Source organism: Lemur catta, chromosome 3 (genome assembly GCF_020740605.2).
Source record: "Lemur catta isolate mLemCat1 chromosome 3, mLemCat1.pri, whole genome shotgun sequence".
Classification (NCBI taxonomy): Eukaryota; Metazoa; Chordata; class Mammalia; order Primates; family Lemuridae; genus Lemur; species Lemur catta.
Genome location: NC_059130.1, coordinates 36,950,148 through 36,967,889, shown reverse-complemented (window position 1 = coordinate 36,967,889; position 17,742 = coordinate 36,950,148). Strand labels below are relative to the sequence as shown.

The window sequence follows — 17,742 nt, the reverse complement described above, 5'->3', positions numbered from 1 at the left end:
AGAGCAAATATTTTCTCCCATTCTGTAGGCTGTCTATTCCCTCTAACGATAGTTTCCTTGGCTGTGCAAAAGCCTTTTAATTTGATCAGATCCCATTTATTTATTTTTGTTGCTTCGGTGATTCCTTTGGGGTCTTGTTCAAAAATTCTTTGCCTAGGCCAATGTCAGAAAGGGTCTTCCCAATATCTTCTTCTAGAATTCTTAAGGTTTCATGCCTTAGGTTTAAGTCTGTTAGCCATCTTGAATTGATTTTTGTGAGAGGTGAGAGGTGAGGATCCAGTTTCAATCTTCTGCATGTAGCTGTCCAGTTTTCTCAGCACCATTTGTTGAAAAGAGATTCTTTTCCCTAGTGTATATTTTTGTCTTTTTTTTGTCAAAGATTAGATTACCATATGCAGATGGTTTCATCTCCAGATTCTCATTCCTGTTCCAAAGGTTTATGTCTCTATTCTTGTGCCAATACCATGCTGTTTTAGTTACTATAGCCTTGTAGTACAACTTGAAGTCTGGTACACTGATACCTCCTAGTTTGTTCTTTTTACTTAAGATTGCTTTGGCTATACAAGGTCTTCTCTGGTTCCATACAAAGCATAGAACTATTTATTCTAGATCTGTAAAGAATGATGATGGTACTTTGGTAGGGATTGCATTAATTCTGTAGATCACTTTAGGTAGTATGGACATTTTAACGATATTGATTCTACCAATCCATGAGCAAGGTAGGTTTTTCTATCTGTTTACATCATCTATAATTTCTTTTCTTAGTGTCTCATAGTTCTCTCTGTATATCTCTCACATCTTTCGTTAAATATATTCCTAGATATTTAATTTTCTTTGAGGCTATTGTAAAAGGTATTGCATTTTTTTTAATTCTTATTTCAGCATATCGTGGGGGTATAAAAGTTTAGGTTACGTATATTGCACTTCCCCCCCTGGCCCCCCTGAGTCAGAGCTTCAAATGTGTCCATCCCCTAGACAGTGCACATCGCACTCATTATGTATTTATACACCCATCCCCGCCCCCACCCACATCTGCCCGACACCTGATCAGTGTTTTTCCTAAATGTGCTCTTAGGTGATGATCAGTGAAACCAATTTGATGGTGAGTACATGTGGTGCTTATTTTTCCATTCTTGGGATACTTCACTTAGTAGAATGGGTTCCAACTCTTTCCAGGAAAATACGAGAGGTGCTATATCACCATTATTTCTTATAGCTGAGTAGTACTCCCATGTTTTATTAATCCCACATTTTATTAATCCACTCATGTATTGATGGGCACTTGGGTTGTTTCCACATCTTCGCAGTTGTGAATTGTGCTGCTATAAACATTTGGGTGCAGATATCTTTGTTATAGAATGCCTTTTGTTCTTTTGGGTAGATGCCCAATAATGGGATTGCTGGATCAAATGGTAGGTCTACTTGTATCTGTTTAGGGTATCTCCATATTGCTTTCCACAGAGGTTGCACTAGTTTGCAGTCCCACCAGCAGTGTATGAGTGTTCCTGTCTCTCCACATCCATGCTAACATTTGTTGTTATGGGACTTTTTGACAAAGGCCATTCTCACTGGAGTTAAGTGATATCTCATTGTGGTTTTGATTTGCATTTCCTTGATGATTAGAGATGTTGAGCATTTTTTCATATGTTTGTTGGCCATTCTTTTGTCTTCTTTTGAAAAATTTCTGTTCATGTCCTTTGCCCACTTTTTGATAAAGTTGTTCGATTTTTTCTACTGATTTTCCTGAGTTCTAAATAGATTCTCATTATCAGTCCTTTAACAGATGTGCAGCATGCAAAAATTTTTTCCCATTCTGTAGGTTGTCACTCTCGTGACAGTTTCTTTGGCTGTGCAGAAGCTTTTTAATTTAATCAGTTCCCATTTATCTATTTTTGCTGTTGCTGTGATTGCCTTAGGGGTCTTCTTCATAAATTCTTTGCCTAGACCAATGTCTATAAGAGTCTTTCCCACGTTTTCATCTAATAGTTTGACTCCTAAGGTTTAAGTCTGTTATCCGCCATGATTTGATTTTTGTGAGAGGTGAAAGCTGTGGGCCCTGTTTGAGTCTTCTACATGTGGCTATCCAGTTTTCCCATCACCATTTATTGAATAAGGATTCCTTTCCCCAGAGTATGTTTTTGCCTGCCTTGTCAAAGATTAGATGGCTATATGAGGATGGTTTTATATCTGGATTCTCGATTCTGTTCCACTTGTCTGTGTTCTGTTCTTGTGCCAATACCAAGCTGTTTTAATAATCACAGCCTTGTAGTATAGTTTAAAGTCTGGTAAATTAATACTTCCCATTTTGTTCTTACTGCTTAAAATTGCTTTTGCTAAACAAGGTCTTCTCTGATTCCATGCAAAGTGTAAAATTATTTTTTCTATATCTGAAAAATCATGTTGGTAATTTAATAGGGATTGCACTGAATCTCTGGATCACTTTGGGTAGTATAGACATTTTAACAATGTTGATTCTTCCGATCCATGAGCATGGTATGGTTTTCCACCTGTTTACATGCTCTGTGATTTCCTTCTTCAGTGTTTCATAGTTCTCCCTGTAGAGGTCTTTTACCTCCTTAGTTAAATGTATTCCTAGGTACTTTATATTCTTTGTTGCTATCGAAAAGGGTATTGAGTCTTTGATTTGGTTCTCAGTTTGACTGTTATTGACATATATGAATGCCTCTGATTTGTGTGTATTGATTTTGTATCCTGAGACTCTGCTGAATTCATTTATGAGTTCCAGGAGTCTCTTGATTGAATCCTTGGGATTTTCTAGATATAATATCATATCATCTGCAAAGAGTGAGAGTTTGATCTCTTCTGTCCCCATTTGGACACCCTTGATTCTGCTCTCTTGCCTGATTGCTCTCGCAAGGACTTCCAGCACTACGTTGAATAGCAGTGGGGACAGTGGGCGAACCTTGTCTGGCTCCAGTTCTAAGTGGGAAGGCTTTCAATTTTTCCCCATTCAGTATGATGTTGGCTGTGGATTTGTCATATATGGCTTGTATCATTTTTAGGTAGGCCTCGTCTATGCTTATTTTGTTAAGCGTTCTTATAAAAGGGTGTTGAATTTTGTCAAATGCTTTTTCTGCATCTATGGTCTTTGTTTTTGCTTCTATTTATGTGGTGTATTACATTTATAGATTTCTATATGTTGAACTATCCCTGCATCTCTGGGATAAAGCCCACTTGGTTGTGATGGATTATTTTCCTGATAAGCACCTGGATTCTATTTGCTAGGATTTTATTGAGAATTTTTACATCTATATTCATGAGGGATATTGGTCTGTAGTTTTTTATTTTTGTTGTGTCCTTTCCTGGTTTTGGTATTATAGTTATGTTGGCTTCATAAAATGTGTTGGAGAGGATTCCGTCTTTCTCGATGTTGTGGAATAACTTTTGTAGGATAGGCACCAGTTCTTTGTAGGTGTGGTAAAATTCGGGTGTGAAGCCATCTGGTCCTGGGCTTTTGTTTTGGGGGAGGTTTTTATTGCTGTTTCGATTTCAGTTCTTGCTATTGGTCTGTTCAGGAATTCTATTTCTTCCTGGTTGAGCATAGGGAGGTTGTGTGTTTCTAAAAATTTTTATCCATTTCCTCCACATTTTCCAATTTGTGTGCATAAAGGTTTTTGTAGAATTCATAGATGATATCTTGTATCTCTGTGGCATCAGTTGTAATTTCTCTTTTCATGTTCCTGATGGAGGTTATTAGAGATTTTTCTTTTCTGGTCTTAGTCTAGCCAAAGGCATGTCAATTTTGTTTATCTTTTCAAAGAAGCAACTTTTTTTTTATTAAACTCCCCTATAGTTTTCCTGTTGTCCACTTCATTTAATTCTGATTTGATTTTATTAATTTCACTCCTTCTGCTGGGTTTGGGATTGGTCTGTTCTGTCTCCAGCTCTTTGAGTGTATTCATTAGGTTGTCTATTTGTAAATTTTATGTCTTTTTAATATAGGCATTTATGAAAATAAACTTTTCTCTCAGTACTGCTTTAGCTGTGTCCCACAGATTTTGATAACTTGTGTCTCCTTTGTCATTTAGTTCAAAGAATCTTTTGATTTCCATCTTGATTTCCTTGTTTATGAAATGGTCGTTCAGGAGAAGTTTGTTTAGCTTCCATGACTTTGAGTAGAAATGAGAATTTCTGTTAGGGTTGATTTCTACTTTTATTCCACTGTGATCTGAGAAGATGCATGGTATAATTTCTATTTTTTTTAATTTTTTAAGACATGCTTTGTGTCCTAGGATATGGTCAATCTTAGAGAATGTCCCATGAGCTGATGAGAAGAACATATATTCAGTGGAGTTTGGATAGAATGTCCTGTAAATGTCAGTCAGGCCCATTTTTCCTAGCGTTCTGTTTAAGTCCATTATTTCTTTGTTTATTTTCTGTTTGGAGGATCTGTCCTGTGCTGTCAGCGGGGTGTTGAAGTCTCCGGCTATTATGGTGTTGCTGTTTATCATTTGGTTTCGTTCAAGTAGGGTTTGCTTTATGAATCTGGGCGCACCTAAGTTGGGTGCATACATATTAAGTATAGTTATGTCTTCTTGTTGAACTGTACCCTTCACCATTACATAGCGACCATCTTTGTCTCTCAGTACTTTTGTTGATTTAAAAACTAAGTTATCTGAAAGTAAAACTGCCATGCCAGCCTTCTTTTGGCTTCCATTTGTTTGAAATATCGATTTCCATCCCTTTCTTTTCAGTCTAGATGCATCTTTGCAATAAGTTTCCGGCAGACAACAGATACTTGGCTTGTTTTTTTATCCATTGGGCCAGCCTATGTCTCTTGAGTGGGGAGTTCAAGTCTTTCACATTTATTGAGAGAACTGATAGGTGGGGCAGATTTCTGTTCATCCTGTTGGGTAGAACTTTATTGCTACGTTTTTCTCTCTTGGGCCATTGTGGTATCTGGCCTTTGATCTTTACCTTTTGAGTAGTTTTACATTCGTGAGTGCTTCTTGTGCTGGTCCATGTGCAACTCTGTTTTGAGTACTTCTTGGAGGGCTGGTCTTGTCTTGGTGAATTCTCTCAGTATTTGTTTATCTGAGAATTTCTTAATTTCTCCTTTGTATACAAAACTTAGCTTTGCTGGGTACAAGATTCTAGGCTGGCCATTATTCTGTTTCAGAAGAGTGAGGATGGGGCCCCAGTCTCTTCTTGCTTGTAAGGTTTCAGTTGAGAAATCTGGCATTATTTGGATAGGCTTTCCGTTGTATATTACTTGTTTCTTTCGCCTTACAGCTAGAAGAAGTGCCTCTTTAGTGGATATTTTGGTCAGTCTAATGACTGCATGAGGTGGTGTCTTCCTGTTTGCAATGAATCTCCCAGGAGTCCTTTGGGCTTCTTGTACCTGTATATCTAGATTTTTTGCAAGGCCTGGGAAATTTTCCTCAATTATCTTTTCAAATAGCTTATCCAGCCCTTGTGTATTTTCTTCTTCACCCTCAGGAATGCCCTTAACTCTCACGTTAGGCTTCTTCACATAATCCCACATTTCTTGCAGACTCTGGTCTCTTCTCTTATTTCTTTGCTCTATCTCTGTGACTGACTTATTTAATTGAAAGGTGTTATCTTGCATCTCTGAGATTCTTTCTTCTGTTTGATCTACCCTGCTCTTGAGGCTTTCCACTGTGTTTTGTAGTTTCCTGAATAAATTCTTCATTTCCAAGAGTTCGGTTTGATGTTTTTTTAATATTTCAATTTCTTTAGTGAATTTTTCTTCCAAGTCCTGGATTTTTTTTGTGTGTGTGGTTTCTTTGTGTTGGTTATCCATTTTTTCTTGCATATCATTCAGTTTTCTGATGATCCATGTTTGAAATTCTTCTTCTGTCATTTTGTTGTTCTGAGTTCAGTTAATGTCCATTGCTAGAGAGCTGGTGTTTCTCTTTGGGGTGTGTTTTCAGTTTGATCTTTCATATTTCCGGAGTTCTTTCACTGATTCCTTCCCATCTGGATCAGCTGCTGCCTCTTGCCTTTAGATTTTCATTTGGATGATGACACACCCTGTTTAGTCTCTGAGGCACTAGGTGGTGTTTGTGGGTGAGATTTGACCACACCCTATATGATGAGTCAGTAGATGCAGTAAAAGGGTGTGCAGAATGACTTCCCTGTCAGTAGGGGCGCTTGCTGGGAGGGGCAGGCTGCAGTGTTGTTTTTGGGTCCTGTAACTGGCTCTCCTTCCTCTGGAGAGACACTCTAGTGCCTCACGTGGTGGGGGGGGGCCCTGGGACTTCCAGGTGTATCCTTATTCTGCACCTCAGTAGGGGTAGGTGGGGGAGTGAGTCTGGGCTAAGCTGGGTTGGATGAGCCTGCCCTCAAGCTCCACAAATGCTGTTAGCAGGGGTCAAAGGTCTATTCTTTGCCTCTGGGCAAAGCTGCCAGGGAGGGGCTGGAATGGCCCCTCTCAGCAGAAAAGTCTGCGTGTTGGGGTGGGGCTTTCTGAGACCTACAGTCTAGAGCAGGCCTTGCTCCTTTCCACCCTCCCCTATTCCACAGTTTCTCCAGGGCCTCTGTCAGCAGGCAGGACCTCAAGCCAGTGGATCTACCCTGGCTGTCATGCAGGCCAGAAGGTTCCCTGCCTAGGATCTCAGCCTGGGCTGGGTGCACGGCCTTCCTGTGAGAGGAGGGTTGCCCCTCAGGCACGCTGATCTGCCCCTGAAGGCACACACACTCAGTAGGGTCGTTCACAAATAACCCTTCTGTGTCCCAGGGCAATGCGATTGAGGCCTGGGTGTATGGGGTCTGGTCTGCAGACCTGTCCCCTGGGCCCTGGAGATCAATCCCTGACCCTTCCAAGGAGAGGAGTGCTGGTCTCAAGTCCCACACGGGGTGCCCAGGCTGGATCGGTGTCTCTCCGCCTCAGGATTTGCCCTACTCTCCTGGAGTCACCAGGCAAGCAGCACCTGGGAGGGCGGGTAGGTAGGGAACTTGCAATCTGAGTACCCCCCAGTCTGCTGTAGGTCCGCAAAAGGAGTCCCGTTCCCTGCGGATGGCACTGGGTGGTGGCTAAATTGTCTCTCTCGGCAGTGGCCGGTAGGCAAAAGGGAGGGGAGAATGAAGCAATATGGCACCTGCCCATTTTCTTGGGTCTGCGGACTGTGAGGTGCCCCGAGGGAGCTGGGAGCCTGGTGCCCCGTCCGCAAGAGGCTCACAGCTCACTGGTGGTGGCCGTCTCTGGGCTGCTGTGGGCAGGTGTCTGGGCTCAGGAGCCCACCCGCAGTCCAAAACGCAAGGGAGGGGAAATGTAGCTGTTCCACCTACCCTTGTTGCTGGTCTCCAATCTTCTCGGGGGCCTTTCTCCTCCCAGTTCTCCTCCGCAGCTTCTTCGTGTGGAGTCTCCTGTAGTTTCTGGCACTCTCCCTTTTGACCCTCGTCTGATCTATGTTCATCTGCCTGACTATTTTTTTCACTTTCTTCTAAAATCTGTCTTCCAGAGACACTCTGGCTGGCGGTTTTTCTCATCTGCCATCTTGATTCTCCTCCGGTATTGCGTTTTTGATTTGAAATTCGGCTTGGCTGTTATTGGCATGTATGAATGCCTCTGATTTGTGTGTATTGATTTTGTATCCTGAGACTTTACTGAATTCATTTATCAATTCTAGAAGTCTCTTGGTTGATTCCTTGGGGTTTTCTAAATATAATATCATATCATCAGCAAAGAGCGAGAGTTTGATCTCATCTGCCCCCATCTGGATGCCCTTAATACCCCTCTCTTGTCTAATTGCGCTAGCAAGGACTTCCAACACTATGTTGAATAGAAGAGGAGATAGTTGGCAACCTTGTCTGGTTCCAGTTCTAAGTGGGAATGGTTTCAATTTTTCCCCATTCAGTATAATATTGGCCGTGGGTTTGTCATAAATGGATTTGATAATTTTAAGGTATGACCCATCTATGTCTATTTTGTTCAGAGTTTTTATCATAAAGGTGTGCTGGACTTTGTCAAATTCTCTTTATGCATCTATTGAGAGAATCATATGGTCTTTGTTCTTGCTTTTATTCACGAAGTGAATTGCATTAATCGATTTGCATATGTTGAACCAGACTTGTATCCCTGGAATAAAGCCCACCTGGTCATAGTGAATTATTTTTTTGGTATTGCATAATATATTTAATAATGTGAAAGTTCCTGAATTTAAGTGGTAGGTGTCAATATAAACTCAGGTTAAATCATCTGTCAAATATCTTTTTTTTTTTTTTTTTTTTTTTGGTGAGACAGAGTCTTACTCTGTTGCTCTGCCTAAAGTGTAGTGGCGTCATCGTAGCTTATTGCTCCTGACCTCAAGCCATTCTCCCACCTCGGCCTCCCAGACTGTAAGGATTACAGGCGTGTGCCACTGCGCCAAGCCCTCATCAGATGTCTTTAAATGTGGTGAATTGTTTGGGAACTTTGAGATAGTTGAGGAGATTTTTTATTTTTATTTATTTATTTTTAATTTTTTTAGAGATAGGATCTCACTCTGTCAACCAGCTGGGGTGCATTGGTACAGTCATAGCTCACTGTACCCTCGAACTCTTGGGCTCAAACAATCTTCCTGCCTCAGCCTCTAGAGTAGCTGGGAATATAGGCATGCGCCACCATAACCAGCTAATTTTTTTCATTCTTTTAGAGACAGGGTCTCACTATGTTGCCCAGGCAGGTCTTGAACTGGCCTCAAGCAATCCTTCCACCTCAGTCTGCTGAGTCAGTATAGGTATGAGCAACCATTCCTGGCTCAAGGTTTTTTTTGTTTTTGTTTTTTTGGAGACAAGGAATAGGGTCTTGTTCTATTGCCAGGGCTAGAGTACAGTGGTGTTATCATAGCTCACTGCAGCCTTAAACTCCTGGACTGAAGGAATCCTCCTGCCTTAGCCTCTTGAGTAGCTGGGACTACAGGTGCGTGCCGCCACACCCAGCTAATTTTTCTATTTTTTGTAGAGATGGGGTCTTGCTCTTGCTCAGGCTCCTGGCCTTAAGCAGTCCTCCTGTCTCAGCCTCTCAAAGTGCTAGGATTACAGGCATGAGCCACCATGCCCTGCCAAGATTATTTTTAAATACAACTTTTTAATATTTTTCTCTTCCCTAATATTTCCTAGAATAACCATAAGATCTGCTTTATATGAAGGAGACAGACATAACATCTTAAAGATTGTTCTTGAAGAAAAATATACAGCTTAGATTATTTTATTAAAATGTTTTTTTTATGAGAAAATACATGACTTTAATATTATTTTGTCCAATGTTAACCATTTTATGTGTTTTGTCTTTTTAAAATTCAGGCTTTCATTAAAGATAGAACCAGGGACAAGCACGCCTCGCTCTGCTGCTTCCGGGGAAGATTTAGCAGGTCAGTGTGCACTTTTCTCCTGTTGCTGAATAATAAAGCAGATAACCTAGTAAGAATATGCTCCAAAGTAAATAAAAACTTAGCACATCTTATATTGTATGCAAAACTTTACTTTGGTATTAAAATCTGTCAGTAATTTCTAGGGCTTTTTTTGTTTTTTAATTAAAAAGTTGCATGTAGTTTGTCGGTAATGTACAAACAAATATGCTACCTAATCAAGGAAAATAGATGCAGAGATAGAAAATAATAGATACGTGTTTATGAATATTCTATTCATTTTTTTTTTTATTAAGAATGCACTGTCCGAGGCAATGAGGGTTGATTACACCAGAAATTTCTGTGGTCTAAGTGGTAAATTCTACTAATTTTAATAATTATAGAAGTCAGTTTTAGTGACTTAATTTTTTTTTAAGTTTACTTTAATACTCGGCCAAATACTAAAAATATAAAAATCATAGTCCCTTGTTGCCTTATATATTGTATGTATATTACAAGTAATCAGAAAAAAACCATAAAATTGAAGAGAACCATTATTTAAGAAATCATTGATAAGTACCTTTTTAAAAATTCCCAATACACACATTTGCACTAAGCTTTATGTTTTATATTCTAAAAAATATTTGAAGCCTTATCTAATAAGATGCGAAGAAGTGAAGGAAAAAACCGTAACAATATCTATGGGGAAGAGCATTCCAAGCAGAAAAGAATTTCAGTTTAAATCTCTTAAATTTGCTTTTCTTTTAATTCTTAAAGCAATATTTTACAAATCTGTATACTTTTGACTTCTATATTTTACTCCCATAGCTTGAACAGTATCAGTGTAGACTTAAATTCTACCTTGAGTACTTTCTTTATCTAATAGGAGTCTGAAACCAGGAGTACAGAAGCAGTGTATAAAATTAAAAAAGCACTGACCTAGGTTCAGATTTGTCTCTGATGTGAGATCCTAAGTGAATCTCTTCTAATTCTGCTTCTTCCCCTGTAAATTCACACTGCCTGTACTTAGGACAAATAAGATAGATAGAATATTAATGGATTGTGTATGGTTTGGGAGTTTGTGTTTTAGGACTTGGAAAGTATTTCTCATCTTCAAGTCAAGGGATAAAAAATAAAATAATCCTTTGAAACCACTTGAAAATTTCCTCTCTTTCTCTTTCTCTTTCTCTCTTTTTAATTTAACCCCAGGTCCTGAAGTAGGAGCATCACCACAAAGTGGAAGAAGGAGTGTGGCAGCTGAAGGAGCCTTGCTGCCCCAGACGCCTCCATCCCCTCGGAACCTGATTCCACATGGACATAGGAAGTGCCATAGCTTGGGTTATAAGTCAGCATTTTTTGTTTTATCTTTCACATTTTTAAGTTGTTTGTAATTGGGTTTATTGTCTGTTTACCTTATTAGTTAAATAGAAAATAGTGTCCTTCCATAGTTTCTTTTTTTTTTAAATAACAGCCTTTTTCTGATTCAGTAAAACTTCTTGTTTGCCTAAAAGCATTTATTTCTTTCTTTACCTACATTATGAATTACCTGAAATGAGCTTTCCTCAACAATGTACTCATTTGGGGAAAATAAATGAACATTACAGAGAGCCATCATAAATGAAATCAGGATACCAATATACCATTTTCTTTTTAAATTATAACTTTTATATCAAGACAATTATTTTCTTAACTAAGTCATAAATTAAGATCTGTAAAAACTATTCTTTTTATTCCTAAATACAACAGGGAAACTGATTTTTTGTTTAACTTCTTTGCTTTGCAATAGTTTTTTTCAAAAAGCTGATCCATGTTCGCTTTTGTCATGATTTTTATGAAAATTTAATAACTGTTCTCCAAAAGTGAATGTGAAAACAATTTTTTTAATGGAACTGAGGCTTAAGATGGATTTAAAGTATGCTCTAGTTATATGGGTAGATATGGCCAAGTTTCTTAAAACATCTTCCCTAAACTGTTAGTTTGAGGTAGAATCTGTATGTTCATTAGTATGAGAGTTCACAAGTTCAGGATAGCAGATAAATCTTTTACATCCTAAATCTTTGGAGTATCTTTTATATCCTAAATTAATAACAATAGTAAGAGATGTGAAAAATATTTCTCTTTGTTTCCAGTTTCATTCATAAAATGAACACAGCAGAGTTTAAGAGTGCAACATTCCCAAACGCAGGGCCAAGACATCTGTTAGATGACAGCGTCATGGAGCCCCACGCACCATCTCGAGGCCAAGCGGAAAGTTCTACTCTTTCTAGTGGAATATCAATAGGTGAGAAATAGTTCTCTGCAAGGGTTCCAACTGAACATAAAATGAAAATTTTAACAAAATTCACCTGGAAAAAATTTATTAACCCTACCATACATAGAGAAAATTTGGTTTAAAAAAAGGTAGCAATTAAATAAATATAGGATGAAGTTAATACTTCATGATGGTTTTCAAAGTGCTTAATGTTTTTGAGTCCAAAAGGGGAGGCATTTGAAGATACGGTGGGAAAAGAATGTGGGCTGGGTGCATTAGTTAGCTGCATGCGACTTGGATGTAGGAATGAGGAAAAGGGTGTAGTCAAGTGTGACTCCAGGTTCTTTGGATTAAGCAGCTAGTTAGATGATGATGCTGTTACCAAGGTAGAGAATACTGTGGGCAGTAAAGTGTTTGTGAAGAGTGGCTGAGTTTGGGGACCCAAGAACTCTGTTTTGGACATGTGTCTGTGGGGCTGTCAGGTAAACTGTTGAATGTGTGAATCTGGAGCTCAGTGGGGTATGATCAGGTCTGAAGATAAGAGAGCTCTAATACATTTTATAAGCCATGGAACTAGGGAGAAAATAATAAGAGAAGAACATCCTCACATTTATAGGTCTGATTAAATTGTTGTTTTAAAAGAAAGGTGGGCCATTTAAGGCAGCTACAAAGGAGAGATCAGTGAAGTGTGGCGGGGAAAAAAACCAGAGTGTGATATTACAGAAACTCAGTAGACAAATTGTCTCCAGGAGGAGGAAAGTGCTGAATATATCAATTTCAAATGCAAACGAGAAATAAAATGAGGATGGGGAATCAACCAGGGGATTTGGCAAGATAAAAGCCACTGGTGATTTTGACGAGGGTTGCTTCATAGAATGGTGAGATGGGCAAAGCCCTACTTGGAGTAGATCTGAGAATGAGGGGTGAGAAAATAAAGATATCTACTGTGAAGGAGAGCAGAAAGTTGGGGCCATACTGAACGGGGATGTGAGATTGAGAGAGGTTGGTTTGTTTTTACTTCCTAAATTTTTATTTACTTTCTAAATCATCTAGATGAGCATTATTTCTTTTTATAATTAGAAATTATCCATACATTGGTATTTTTATTTTTAAAAAAATAAAAGAGGAAAATGTCTTCCTCTGTGATTAAATCCCAGGTTGCTGAAGAGCTAAGCCTGTTATTGTTAATATGATCTTCTCAATATTGATTCACACCAATAGAAAGATGCAAAAGGAGGTTCATTTTCTTGAACACATTGACCTTTTTATTCCTAGAGAGTTCTAAACCCTGAAAAGGAAATTACTTCAAAGCTCTCCATTACCATTCAGCAGTTATTTGATGTTCTCCTTTTTATAAATGCAAATGATTAAATGATGACAAAATCTTTGAAATAGAAGACAAGTTTGTTACCTGAAATACCTTTTATTAATGTTCTAAGTTGCCTATGTGCAAATATCAACCTCAGTCTGAAAATTTATACACAGGAAAATTTGTAAAAGGAAGAACTTTTGCCAGTCAAAAATTTGTTACACTTATGGAATCTAGCATGCCACTTAAAGCAAAAAATAATTTTTAAGGTTACAGCTCTCAAGTATATAATACTTGGCTTTTTCCCATCATAAGTATTATAATGATTATTCTCTACTTTATTTGTAGCTTTTACTTTTCATAGACATTCTTTTGATTACCTCAAGATAGTTATCTAGTTATTTTGAGTTAAAGTTAGTTGTCTCTTTGGAGACTTTTCTCTTTTAGAGGAGATTTTTGCCTTTTTGTTTATTTTTTGTATTCTAAGGCTAAGCAGGTAAACAGTAAAAGATTGTTGCATCCTTGTTTGTAAATTAAGAACATTACACATAGGCATTTACCATCCAGAATTTTTGTTTTAAAGCTTTAACATTATGAAAAAAGAGTATGTCTGTTACCATAAGATGGTAGGTGTTAATACACAAAACAGTTTTTTCCTTAGCTGTAACTTTTACATGCAACATTAATCCTTAATACTATACTATGAAGGTTTTGAAAGTACTGTGGAAAAATTAGCCAGTGCTTGGAACAGTGGCCTCAAACCTTTTCTAATGTGTTATCTATGTCCTAGACAACCTATAGTAGTCTTGCATATCCACTCTGAGCTTCACACTTCTGAAAAAGCTTACATTTTCTACAAATGTCATACTAATTATGCTTAAAAGGTAATCTACAGGACCCCACCATCTGAACCACATAATACAGAAAATTATTTCAGTGACTATTGTCTCAATTCATCCAAGGATGGTACATAACTAGTGCCATTCTAAGCCCTTAGAAGAGGTATACATCTGTCACATCTAATGGATATCTTACGGCTGCGGTCCACATGGCCCAAGCTGAGGCCCAGTACTGGTTCGTGGCCTGATAGGACACGGGCCTCGCATCACTGCCTGAGAGCGCTGCCTTTCCCCTCCTGCCCCCCAACACATCTGTGGAAAAATTGTCTTCCATGAAACTGGTCCCTGGTGCCAAAAAGGTTGGGGACCGCTCTCTTACAGCTTTAGAGTTTGAGTCTCTCCTAGAACCCTGGTTGTAAAAGTCTGATAAACTATTCAACTTGACATATTAATCATCCCAATTTTATTGAGAGCCAGAATTATCTTTAAAATAACTTTTAAATCAATCTAAGCTGTTTTGGACTCTCCAAATTCATTCTCCTCAGTTTTCTTTTTCCAGCTAATTTTAAACTTTCTATTTGAAGATTGTTTTAACTGATCTTCTGGCCAAAGAGAAAGGTGTTATTAATACAACTTTATAGCACTAATTTTTCCTTTAATTTCAGATTCCATCCTCTTTAACCTTGTCTCTAAAGGCAAAAAATTGGATTTCATTAAACTTTTTATCCTTACAGTACTAATGGATTTTAATACAAAGGGAAAAGAAGTATGCCATGATCCTCTAAGGATTTCATAATTATATTGGTCCTAGATTATGACAGACTTAAGAAAAATTTTATGCTATTTTACATTCTCTAATGGTGGGAAAAAATGATTATTTAACATAATGAATTTGAGCTATAAGTAGGCGTGCAAAAATATTTTATGCTATTTTGTTATTTTAGGTAGTCTTGTCAATTTTTATAATCCAATATATTGCAGAATAAACCTAGTGGCCATAATAGTGGAATAAAGAATTATGTGTATGTTCACCCACAATGTGATTATCATTTTATGAGCACAGTTAGTGAAATTATTTTTAAAATGTAAAATCTAAACTGGAAAAATAATTGTGATGCTTAAAAAATAGAATAACTTTTGACTTTTAGGTAGCAGTGATGGTTCTGAACTAAGTGAAGAGACCTCATGGCCTGCTTTTGAAAGGTAAGAGAAATTGTCCACTTGAAGTATTTTATTTTGCCTCTCTTAAAGTATATGATTTTGCATTTTAAGAGAGAATGTTTCTTACATATCTCTAAGGGACTATTTAAGCTTCCTACTAGTAGAAGAAATTAGAAGTTGATATTTAGGTCGGGAATTGTCAGTAATGAGAATGATTATTTTTTAATGATTATAGATAGTCATATCTATAAATGTTTATTTGGTGGCATGACACATGTATTTGAATTTTAGTACATTTAAAATAATCATAGTTAATTTACATACTTATGTATTCAAATATGAAATTATTTTCTTAAGTTCTGATTCATTTAAGTAATTTTAAGGCATTTAGTGTAATGGTCATCTTTATTCTCTGCCACTTTGTCAAGGGCAAAATGACTTAATAAATTTTAAATTATACTGTAAGTAAAGCAGATTGAAGTTTGAATTGAAATTGTCATGAACTCAAAATTTACACAAAGTACGCCGATTTATACTGAAATACTGTAAGTTGTGCTCCCTTCTTTTCTTTGTTGTTTTAAGCTATAAAAGCCATCATCTGCCTGCAGCAAACAGCACGGTATATTGATCTTCAAATACACAGGAGATCTCCCTAAGATTGTAGCCGAGCAAGGCAAATAATTGTTATTTACTAAATGTCCATTAGGATTCTTATGTTATCTCTCACCACTTCAGTTCTGCCACTTTTAAACTCATAAGATACTTGACTCTGGACTAAAATATTGCTCCCTTTTGTATGTAAACCAAGTAACTAAGTTTCTAAATAATGTTGAATGTCATATTAACACTGGATTTGAAAATACTTAGTTACCTAACTCCTTAACAGTCACTTTTTAATAGAAAACAATTTGAAATTAAATTATATTTGAATTGGTTAATTTCAAGCTGTTTAATGTTTAATTAGAAAATTAGATCCTTATTCCTCATGAAACTTCTTAAAGATTTCTCACCATTATGTGATTAAGATTTTATTCATAAGCCCTATATTTCAAAGTAGTTTTGATCCTTTCTACTCTAATTATCGGTGCTCCCAAGATTTGTTCTTTGTTTTAGAGGATTCTTAACAATGTGTTTTTATATATTATTTCTCTTCCAACTTTTACTTGAAACTCTTTATTTCGGTTTTCCTGAAATGGGAAAAACACAAGAGTTGATTCTGACGTGCTGTCTGAATTTGTACAAATTGTCTTTCCCTCTAGAATGATCATAATGCCGTCACATTTGATATATAGAGTATATTGTAATCTTTAGGTAAAAAATACTGATTAACAAAATTGTTTCTTAGATTGCTTGAGTTAAGTGAGTAACCAAAACGGTGTGTTAAATAATCTGTTCTCATCCCAGCAGGTTACTTATGAAGACAGTTTTTTTTTTCTTTCAGCATAATAAAGGATCAAGCAATGAAGATAGTATTTAACAGTGTTACCTTCCCATCTCAAAAAATATTTTTCTTTTATGACAAATGTTTTGCTTTGCAGACATTTGCAGCTAAAAAAAAATCTGTACCTATGCCAAGTTTAAATCAGTGGCCCTTGGAACATTTCAAGAACAGTTAAATCGGTGGCCCTTGGAACATTTCAAGAACAGTTAAATCAGTGGCTCTTGGAACATTTCAAGAACAGTTAAATGAATGCTGCCTAGCAAGATTCAAACATGCAATAATAAAAAGTTAATAAAGAAGTAGGATTTACCTTACTTGTGAATAGTGAACTTGAAAATAGTACTTGAATGTTAACTTGCCATTTTCTGTTCTTATTTTCTAGAGGGAGATCAAATATATTATTGCTTAAGTTACTAAAATAATGCTTTTTCTTTTAAATATTATTTGTCAACAGTGCTACTTTTAGCTCTTCCCAGGCAAAGAAGTGTTAGTGTTTATGTTTCTGTGTTTATTCCCTTTGTGTTAAGTATAATGTACCATTTTGGATAAATATATTAACTCAAACCATTTTTTATCATTTATTGGCTTTTTCAGTTGGCATAGAAATAGCATAATACCTATGTTACTCAATTCATCTCTTTTAAGTTTTCTTTGATTTAATATAAAGGATAAAGAGGAAAATAAGGTTTTCCTCATTAATTTTAAGTTTACAAATCACATTGCTTTTTAGGTGTCTTCATAGGGACATATAATAAAATGGAATTATTTATATAAATCCAGGCATCATATTCAAACTGGAATCCAAGAAGTGTAATAGAATCTTAAGGATTTTTCAGGTTTTTATATTATTTGGCTATAAAGTAGCTCTTTAATTCCATTAGTAGATTTGTTAATGTGAATGTATACATAAAGATATGGTATGTACTAAACACCTATAAGTATTTCTAGAGTCAATAGTAGAAGAAAAAATTTTTTGCAATCTATGCTGCATGCTTTAAAAAAAGAAAGAGGAAAAATCACATACTGTCCTGTACTGTAAGATTTAGAAAGCTATATTACATGAAGGAACTATTATGCTGTTGTAGGTATTGATGATTGTGTGAATAAAAGTATATGTAATATATACAATTTATAATGGAATCCAACAGGAACAGATTATACCATTCTCTCGGCCCGGTGACAAGAGTGGCACGAAATGGCTATCGAAGCCACATGAAGGCCAGCAGGTACAATTCCCCTGCATTCAGGGGTCACAGAACTCCCTTCTGGTGTTGGTGATTGGCTAACATGGGTGTGGTCTGACATTATTTCTGTTCTTTCTCAACTGATTGATTTAAAAACTAAATACATTGCCCAGAAAAACTTTATTTCCAAGATTTAATATGGAGATAAATTTGAACTGTTCTTTCTGATCCACAGGGGTAGTTGCT

The 17,742-nt window shown here is 36.8% G+C and overlaps 1 protein-coding gene across 4 annotated transcripts in view; it reads left to right on the top strand.

The window, feature by feature from the left end:
- The window catches only part of RALGPS2 (Ral GEF with PH domain and SH3 binding motif 2), a 160,318-nt gene that overhangs the window by 121,150 nt on the left and 21,426 nt on the right, over window positions 1-17,742 (top strand). For 2 of the 4 annotated variants that reach the window (XM_045547275.1, XM_045547277.1), the window contains exons 11-15: window positions 9,268-9,335; window positions 10,521-10,656; window positions 11,441-11,592; window positions 14,859-14,913; window positions 17,461-17,538. In XM_045547275.1, coding sequence (XP_045403231.1) covers window positions 9,268-9,335; window positions 10,521-10,656; window positions 11,441-11,592; window positions 14,859-14,913; window positions 17,461-17,538 — 489 coding nt within the window. Of the gene's footprint in view, window positions 1-9,267; window positions 9,336-10,520; window positions 10,657-11,440; window positions 11,593-14,858; window positions 14,914-17,460; window positions 17,539-17,742 lie in introns of those variants that run through there. The other 2 variants (XM_045547276.1, XM_045547278.1) reach the window with 2 other exon arrangements.